At 38.3% G+C, this 10,039-nt stretch overlaps 1 protein-coding gene across 1 annotated transcript in view; it reads right to left on the bottom strand.

Annotated features, from left to right (window-relative positions):
- Positions 1–565: 565 nt before the first annotated feature.
- The window catches only part of b4galnt4b (beta-1,4-N-acetyl-galactosaminyl transferase 4b), a 103,125-nt gene continuing 93,651 nt past the window's right edge, over positions 566–10,039 (bottom strand). Inside the window, exons 13-21 of the mRNA XM_058381413.1 lie at positions 9,844–9,944; positions 9,643–9,716; positions 8,121–9,336; positions 6,963–7,312; positions 4,701–4,854; positions 4,467–4,539; positions 4,219–4,372; positions 2,829–2,955; positions 566–1,672 (exon numbers count right to left, since the gene is read on the bottom strand). Of these exons, the coding sequence (XP_058237396.1) occupies positions 1,558–1,672; positions 2,829–2,955; positions 4,219–4,372; positions 4,467–4,539; positions 4,701–4,854; positions 6,963–7,312; positions 8,121–9,336; positions 9,643–9,716; positions 9,844–9,944 (2,364 nt within the window). The 3' untranslated portion in view covers positions 566–1,557. The remainder of the gene's footprint in view (positions 1,673–2,828; positions 2,956–4,218; positions 4,373–4,466; positions 4,540–4,700; positions 4,855–6,962; positions 7,313–8,120; positions 9,337–9,642; positions 9,717–9,843; positions 9,945–10,039) is intronic.

The following is a 10,039-nucleotide window of genomic DNA, read 5'->3' as shown; positions in this document are numbered from 1 at the left end:
AAACAAGCGAGGTGACTAACCAATCGTTGCGTCAGAAACAGAATATAATTTAAATGAATATACATTATAATTCTTATTGCAGACACACAGTCTTGTACAAAGTGTACCAAGGTGGAGAGAATCTGCTGTTCCTGTAACAGCAATAATTAATTAATGAATAGTTATTAAGGTTCAGTGAAATTACACAGTCCTCAGGGTAGTTTATGGGCAGGATAATTTTCCACCTTTAGACTTATCTGATGGAAATGTTAATATGTCCTGATGCATTTTGGACAAAAATAAATATTATATCAGTGTTTTCCTTATGGTTAATTTCTATACGTTTGCAATATACCTTATATACCTCTTTTGCAAGCTCATTAGAAGAGGAATTATATTTTCAACTGTAGGGTTAATGTAAGTTTCCATTAAACTGCAGGTGATATGAGGGAGTAGTATATGAGCTGTAGGTGTACACTGTGGATCATAATACTTCTGTCAATGTGCCCGAAAAATACAGGTGTACAATACCATTACTTAAAATGATTTATTTTTCATTTCATTTTTTTTCATATCTTTTCCCTTTATTGTAATTACTCTGCTCTGACTTAATAATAATAATAATAATAATTGTTTTTTTAAACAAATAAATAAACAAACAGATTTTTAAAAAATAATTAATAAAAGCATAAGGTTTGCATTGTTGGAGACGCTCTCTTGTGGAGAGATGGAGTATCACTACAAAAACAAAATTCCAGTTACTCCTCCATTTATTCTTGAAAACAAGAAAATAAAAGAATAGGAAAGAAATGTACATCCTTTACATACTCTACATACAATTTCACAGAAATTATCCTTTAAACATGGCATCAGTGACAAATATGTTGTTACTTTTCATGTCTTTTCGTACGTGTTCCTTCGTGTTGAAATAGAAAGTAATTTCTAACTAATTAAGGGCAGCAGCTCAGCATTTTGGCACCTTTCTACAGAACAAACATCATCTGTGTGCTATGGAAAACCAGTTTTTAATTTTGAGGGATGATGGGGGGGGTGAGAGAGAGAGAGAGAGAGAGAGAGAGAGAGAGAGAGATGGGAATAAAGAAATAAAGAAAAGATCCAGTATAATAGGCTGGACAGCATTTTTGTTGACACCATTTCTGAAGATAAAATACAGTCTCTGTTAGTAAGCACCATTTTTCCCCCCAAGTAATTTGAATACATCAACCCATTCATGGAAACATCATATTAACATCATATTACCTGAGCACTCTCACTCCTCCAAATTACAAATCATGTTCATAATGTCCAGACCTAGAGTAAGTTCTGCTGTGTGCTTCTTCTGGCACTTTATATAGTTATTTTCAAGAACTACAAAAGTGCATGATATTTAACCTTTTCATCCAAAATTTTCCATGCCATGACTCTCAATTCCACCATCCGACATCTGTGTTAACTGACCCGGTGCATTTAAGGCCAGTGGGCTGTGCTTTGGAACTCTTCAGGCAGCTTCTGGAAAGCTCGAAGGGCTCAAACCTGCTCCATCTGATTGAACTTAATCGACCACAGCGTCCCAGCTGGCTAGCCTTGACTCGGTTTCTTTATAGGAGTATTCCACATGCCCCGTTTGGAGTGGTAGTAGTGGTAAAAGTTCCGAAGTCTGAGTCTCTCAACCTCTAAACCATTCTGCAAAACCCTAAGAGCAAATAGTAGACACAGAGGGGAAAAACATTATAGATCTTTTATAGTAGATTATGAACATTAACAAGCCAGACAACTGAAGAAAAATTTCCTTATTGTGGATATTTTATTATTTACAAATGGAAGAAGAAAGAATTTCTAAAAGCAGGACAGCTCCCCCTTGTGGAGAATTTTTAGGTTGCTAAATGGAACTGTGAGTGCAGCAGGAAGTGACTAAGCCAGAGTGGCATTTAGGTATATAATATAACATCCATCGACTTTTTGTACTGTTTATTCTACACAGGCCCTGGAACCTTTCCCAGGGAACTTGGGGCACAAGGGATACATTGGACAGAGTACAGACTCATCACATCTCTCTCTCTCTCTCTCTCTCTCTCTCTCTCTCTGTCTCTCAATTTAGTGATGTAAAATTTAATGGGGAAGGAAAGCAAAGCACTCAGAGGAATCCCCCAAAGCACAGGAAGAACATGGAAACTTTGCATACACAGGGTGGAGGCAGGAATCAAACCCCCAGCCCCAAGGCAAATATTCTAGCCACTAAGCCACAACACCCCCTTATAAAAATGACATAAATCTATTTACAGTACACAATAAGAGAGAATTAACTTTCTAAACAGCAAACAACAAATGCTGGGGATTTGCTGCGATATACAATGTATACAAAACATAAGAAAACAAGAACAATGACGTATTTGTCAGCCTAAACAAGTTAAATCTGGATTTAAAGATGCCTACACAATTCTGGACTCTTTCTAATATTTTATTCAATAAACAGAGCTCTGAGTGATCATTAGGATTAACAAGAAGACCTGTGAGATACAACAGAGCTAAACCGTACAGAGTTTAAACATCATATGCACAAATTCTTAATCATATTAGATTATCATGATATTCTCCATCACCAGTAAGTAGTTGTGTTACACCTTCTCATGTGGATGTGTTTGATCTTTCTATGATATTCACATTCACATAATGTTCTGTTGTGTGTTTTCGTTCCTCTCTGGAGACTAATGTTAAGGTCAGGTCAGTTGATGAGAGCTGAGTTAAAGACACAGCATGAAGACACTCAGGTTAGAGATTCAAATCATTGAAATGTACAGGGTTGAGTTTGGTAAAGTGAAGGAATAAAACATTGTTCGAATATTTCTCACCTGTCCAAGAACTCCCAGTCTTCTCCTCCCCAGCGGTCTTTAAATTCTTCAGTGTTCATGCCGCCAATCTTATCAAAATCTGATTTATAAATCCCAAACAGGCCAAAGCCATTGACCTCCCAGTAACCTGCAAATGGAAGGGAAGGAGAACAAGCATGCTGAAGAATTTCTTATCTAACAACACGCTTGTTGATGTTTCTTTAGGTTCAAGGTTCTTAAATTGTCACATATATATACTGATTACATTCATGTGAAGTAATATAGTGAAATGTTTTTCACAAACAGAGCCAACAACAAACTAAGGACATGATAAAAAAAAATAGAATAGAATGAAATATAATAGACATAAAATAAAAATAAAGCAGGCTATAGAGAAATGGAATGTGAATAAACTATAATATATAATAGATATAATATACATAATAGAGTGTATATAACATAAATACAAATTAAATGCAAAAAAAATTCTTTGTTTGTTTATTTGTTAATTCATCTATTTATTTAATATGAAACATACAAATCACTACAAAACTGTTTTACGAGAGTCTTGTCTAATCATGTTTTAATGGGAGCTAAGTTTTCTTTCTAAAAGTAAAGAACATGATGATTATGGTCTAGACTACTTATTCAGGTCACACCAGTAAACACTTTTCCAGTGTTGACTGGTTCTTGGTTTGGCTACACAAAGACACCTCTTTACGTTGTGATTCTCTGCGAGTCTTCAATCCAGAGATTTTACTGCTGTTGTTGAAATTAGAACTATGCTATCTTATCATCCTAATGACACTCTCTCAATCTGTCAAAAACAACGTATAGAAGTTTTAGTTACATCTTTTATTTATTTTTCTCATTTATTTGTTAAAAAACTAATCAAAAACAGCGTAACTAGCATGTTAGCAAACAATTTGATGCTAGCAAACAATTTATTAGCAAACTATTTTATGTTACATTCGCTGAAAATATTCACGATACTTGATGCTTAAAGATTAATTAGCCACATCTAAACAGTTAGATGCCTAGCTAGCTAGATAAGACACTGAGAGCTAATAACTCTCTGCTAATCGAAGTGAATAAATGAGCTAATTAACGAGATAATATCTATGATTCGGGTTTGCTAGCAGATTAATCCAAAAAGAATAGTTTAATATCTAAACACTTACAAACAAAATGCAATCAAGCCCCAGAGACTTTGAAGATCAAGATAAATGTATCTAAAATTGTTCAGAAAAAGATTCAGTGCGCAGTAATGCCAAAGGTGAACAGAAACCTCTTTTAAATCAGTTTCTGCCTCCACTCACTTAAATCAAACCACTTGTCAATATTTTTTTTCTGAGAAAACATTTTAATAATAAAAACGATGCTGATTGTTTGAATACGGTTGCAGAGGTACCATCTGGCTCCAGTGGTGAGCTCCCGCAGTCCAGCCTCATGACGATGGGGGCGAAGGCGAGTCTGCCCTCCACACAGTGCTTCCTGATGCTCTCCAGGATGCTCATGGGGAAGTGTATATGCAGATCACACAGGAAAACAATACTGTGGCTGTCCTGAGGAGGACACAGACATGTGAAGTCTACAAACGTTTACAGTGTGTTTATATAGATTAGAAAAAGAAGTGTAGTCTGTTTCATGTGTGCTTACTGCTATGGTGTCCACCCCCATCTGTAGTCCAGAAGATCTCTCGAAGTTTCCTTCACGTCTTAGATATTCATACCTACACACACACACACACACCCACCCACACACACACACACTCACTATATGAAAGCAGAACTCTCCAAAATGAAAGGTCTTACAAGCATACACACCAGCATGGTTTGAGTGGACTTGATCCACCGAGATGTTGATGTTGATGTAAGTAGGACAGAAGCTCACCTGGGCACCGTGCTCTCTCTCAAGGCCTGCTCCACATCCATGTCTTCACTCTCAAAGTCCACGATGATGATGCTAAAGTTCTCATCCTTGGTCTCTCGGTGCAGGAGCTCCATGTCGGAGATGAATTGCTGTACCCAGCGTGCCTGGTTCTTCACTGCCAGAGAAAAAGCACTCAGGTCAAGTGCTGAGAGCTATGCTACACTTCACAACAGCAATGGATTTATAAAAGTGACCAGCCTAACAATACAAATATTTTAAATTTATAGTATATTATTTGATCGGAAGCAACAGCATCCTGTACAGCCTGGACTCCAACCTGGATGAAGTGATTACTGGCGAGCAGGGACATGAGGTCAGGGGAGGCATGAAAAGTAATTAAAAAAAAAAGAGAGATAAAATTAAATAAATATTAACTTTAATCCACTGGTCTGTGCTGTAATTATAATTTCTGTATAACTTTATAGCCATTTCAATATATTTTATAGTCAAAATCGCTAAATTTGTGTTTTTCCTGTTCAAATACAGGAGACGTGGAGAGATGTTTTTCCCATTCAAATACAGAATACTGAATTGATAAGATTAATAATTAATACGATTTTCTTTACCCCAAAGGAAATTCTTTTGCCAGAAACTGCTTCAGATTACAAGAAAAATAAATTAAATAATCTATATATACAAATGTATTCAAAAGTACAAAAGGTATTCAGAAATATAAATCATATATAAATATAAAATATAAATGAAATATTCTCTATATACAAAATGTATACAAAATGTATTAAACAAAAAAAAAAAGCATGTGTAATTAGTGTGTGTCTGTAGCTATCTCTCTATATGTTACCAATATAACGTTTATAGACATTTTTATTATGTCTTATTCTTATTATGCATTATATGTCCTCACTTTCCATAGTCTAGGTAATGTATTACATGTATGTGTATAGCACATTTAGTTTTACTGATCTGACATAAAACTGCACTGAAAAAGCACGAGGTGAGGCAGCCGGTACCTCTGCCTCACTGAAGGTGGCGTGTATGAGCCCACAGGCTTACGCTTGTCCTGCTGTTGCTCTTCAATTCTTCTCTACAGAGATGGCAAGCGGTAATATGCTAGTTAAAAAAATATAAGTTAAGTGCAGCACTGCAGTCTGCTTATTTTTATATTTTGCTCTGACCGCAAAAATGGAAGATTCTATATCAAAGCTTAAAAATTTCTCAAAACTGGACTTTCACTCAAAAGAGAAGGTAATAAATAACCATTAATCAGCATACAAGCAGCCAATTTAATGGTGAATTAAATTTAAGGCTCTGGGTCATTGACCGGAAGATCAGGGGTTCAAGCCCCAGCACCACCAAGTTGCCACTGTTGAGCAAGGCCCTTAACCCTCTCTGCTCCGGGGGTCACTGTATCATGGCTGACCCTGCGCTCTGACCCCAACCTCCAAGGATGGGATATGCGAAGAAAGAATTTCACTGTGCTGTAATGTATATGTGACAAATAAAGGCTATTTCTATTTCTTTCTAAACATAAAACTTTAAACTTTTAAACTAGAGTTTAAATGGCTCTTTTTATAATGCCTCTAATTATAACAAATAATCTAAATTAAATATAAAAAATGCAATACATTAAGTCAAGTGTGGTAGCCTCTCAACTTCATTTGGTTTGAGGCTATGCAGATATTGTTATCGTGTTATATATTATTTTAGAATTATAATTATGTTATATATTGCTTTGTGATTGTGTTCCATCAGTATCTACGGCCATGAGGAAGCACAGCCATTTAACTGATATTTCAAATATTTCTCTGTAAATGCACTCTGAAGGCAACCACAGATATCTTGCACAAAAATGTGCAAGGGATTGTGGGATGGTGAGGAGAGAGATGGTGAGGAGGGATTTGTAACTTGGTGTCCGGAATTCAATTTTATTCAAATTAAAAGCAGCAGATGCGGAATGCTGACCAGCTATGACAAAGTGAGACAAAGTGCTGTCCGACTGAAAATAATGGCACGTCTGCTGTTGATTAATTCACCCATCTAGGTTGCTAGGTAACTGAATAAAATAAAAAATAAAAAAACAGTAAGTGAAATCCTGACATTTGTGATTCTTTTGTAAACCTTACTGTAGACAGCCACGCCTCATGCAGTGTGTATGGAAAGAAAAGAACTGAAGGCATGGGAAGCACCAATCGAAATGATCAATATCACAGCATGAAAGAAAAAGTTCTCAGTTGCAAGGCTATGAACTTTCAGCTTTCGTACCTGGCACCACAATGTGCACCATGACGTCATGCCTCCACTGTAGCATGATAGGCTGACAGAGCAGCGGCTTTGGCCAGTGGCCTCTCCAAGCCGTGGAGGGTCTGGACTGTGCACTGGAGCTGCTGCTGGTTGGTGATTTTGAGGGCACAGCGGGGGCAGACGGAGTGCTGACTTCCCTGCTCTCTATGATTTCTTCATGGCGACTACGCTGGTGAAGGAAGTAGATGTACTCGGACAGGCGAACCACTCTTTCCCCGGCTTCCATCAGCTCCAGCTCCACTAAATAACGGCTTCCCCGTGCCGGATCTCTGCGCTTCTCAACATTCACAATATGGAGAAGGGAGTATATCCTGAGAAAGAGAGAGAGAGAGAGAGAGAGAGAGAGAGAGAGAGAGGATGACCTATTTAGCATTCAGTGTACAGAAATAAGTAATAGCATAATACCAGGCTTCATTCATATAACATGTTCATGAAAAAAGAGTCACTGTAAAGAATCACAATGTAGTGCCATGACACTAGTGATACGTATTATCAGTATCATTATTATGAATGTTCTAAATATGATTAATAAGTAAAACTGCACAGGAAAGTGTTTACATTTGTAACTGGACTAAAGAAAGTCATCACCTATTCTGAATTTTTACCAAGTACCAGAAATGTACCCAACACCCCCCCACCCCCAAATAAGCTGACAATGGATACCTTTTTTTTTTCAGGAAAAATGTACATAATATTGTAAAAGTACAGGTTACAGTACATTTCCCCTGTGACCCGGGACAATAAAGATCATCTGAGCTAGTCTGAAACTGTGAGACTAAATAAAAAAGACAGAGAGAGGAAAAGGGAGAGATAAATAAGAGAAAAGGAGAAGGGAAAGTGTAAAACTGAGGAGTCAGCACGGAGCAGCGGGACCTGCACATTTTTTAATATGTGAAGGTGTCAGGAGATACAGTATGATTGTGTCTCTCGTTACAGTAATGCTGTATTAGGTGCTTTGCTAAGAGAGTTAGCAAGTGAATATTTATAAAATGAATTCCTGCTTGCATTTGTGTAATGGAGATTATATTATCACCTAACCTATTTTTATGCAAAGGAACATTTCTATTGCTGGTAGCATTATGGTGTGCTAACACAAATGCACAAAAAAGGTAGACTCACCCTCCGTTGCACTTGTTTATCCGTTCTACGTACTGCGAGATCACCTCCAGCGCCTCGCTCTCAGCCAGCTGCAGATTTCCAGACACATTGCACCTCAAGTCATTCCAGTCCGACCTGAGCAGCTCAAAGTCCACCGGGTTCACACTGAATGTACGCTGCCAGTTGATGGCCTCCTCGGTCCAGCCGGGTCGCGGCTCGTCGTCCTCGTAGCTGTATTCAGATGTGGCGCCGTCTTTGAGCTCAGGACCCTCCACCTGCTGCGACTCCTCCACCATCTCTGAAGCTTTGGTGGTCCTGATCTCCACGGGTTGCCTTTTATCAGAAGAGTTTGTCCCTGTAAGGTCTGCACTTGATGGAGGAAAATCTGTTATGGGTGATGTTATGGAGGATGATGGAAAATCCTTTACTTGTACAGTAGATGAGAGTAAGGAGCTGTGCTTCAGTTGCTGTGCAGGTGATTTATGTTCTAACTTTGGCCAGGAATCAGGCCTTTTCATGAATTTCCACCTCGAACTAAAATCCACAAGCTTTTTGCCACTTGCAGTTTGGTACAAAAAGACCCCAGGGAAGATCTCTACCGGCGGCTTTGGAGTACTTTTTGGTGGATGAGCTTTAGTGATGTAGATTTTGCTTGACTTAACTTCTTTCTCTTGAGACGCAGGATTGCTCAGAATGTGACTTGCCAGCGTGTGTAAAGAGGAACGGTGGGAATTCTTCAGGGAAGTTTTGGTCAGCCTTAGATGAGTGATCTTGTTGCTTTGCTGCACAGGACTTAATGGAACCCACTTTAAAGTGCGCTGTCTGTGGATTTGCATTGTGGTTTCGTCTCCTTCTTCTCTACTCTGTCTGTGGTCTGTGAGAGCTTCATGGTCTGCCTCTATAATGCTTCTATGCTGATTCAGCTTTCTGTCTTTTTCTGTCCTTCTCTGCTTGTCTTCCTGTGTAGTGCGTTTATAGTAGCCATCATCTCTCCCATGAGCCTCTCCTTTAATCCTCCTTCTGGGTTCTTTCGCTTTGAAATGTGAGTATATACGTTCTTGGGTTGAAACATGACCTTTTGTGTCTCTGCTTGTTTGGTCTTTACTAGAGATTGTGCTAAATGAAGAACTTGAGAGCTGATCAGACACGCTGGTGTTACCTGTCCTCCGGACTGGATGATGGTTCGAGATGACTGAGTCTTCTTCTAGATCTACAATCTCTTCTTCTTCTAGGAAATCTGAAGAAAAATTAGAAAAGGCATGCTTGAGGATCATTAGACAAAGATTATTGATCTGTAAAATGTACAGGACACTAAAAGAGTCGAGACATGTCGTAACCAACGGGACATTAGCCTTAATACAGCATTAGTTCTGCCTTTTTGCCATCTTACTAACACACTTAAGCACACAAGCACAGTCACACTTTTTTTTGGCAATTATCACAAACACAGCTGTGGTATCCTCATCTCTGACAGCGCTGTGATTTGTCTATACCAAAAGAAGCCAACTGTTAAATGGTCTCTTCGCAGCATGTCACAACACACCGTCAGGATTTGGAAAGAAAAGAGGCCTGTCGTCATTCTCTTCATCCATCTTCATGTATTTATAGAAGCCAAACCTGTTCAGACAGAGTACAAGGTGAAACCTTTTAAGATCACTCACCCCTGTCACTCATCAACTTAAAGGCGATGTTAAAAGTAATATAACATGATAGAAGGAATAATCTATTAAGTGGTAAGTCGTACTTTTCCAGGTACACTGGAGATTCCCTGTAGAAGCATTTGTTCTCTCTTTCCATATGAGTAAGGCGGGTGAAATCATTTGGATAGACGTAGGACAGATACACCTAAAAGGATGATTATCATTAATGAGCATGTCAGGGGGGGAAAACACAGATTTTAATTGTAATATTAGTAATATTTAAACCCAATCTGCATCAGC

The sequence above is a fragment of the Hemibagrus wyckioides genome, linkage group LG27 (assembly GCF_019097595.1).
Source record: "Hemibagrus wyckioides isolate EC202008001 linkage group LG27, SWU_Hwy_1.0, whole genome shotgun sequence".
In the NCBI taxonomy this organism is placed as follows: domain Eukaryota; kingdom Metazoa; phylum Chordata; class Actinopteri; order Siluriformes; family Bagridae; genus Hemibagrus; species Hemibagrus wyckioides.
This window is presented reverse-complemented; position numbering and strand designations above follow the sequence as displayed.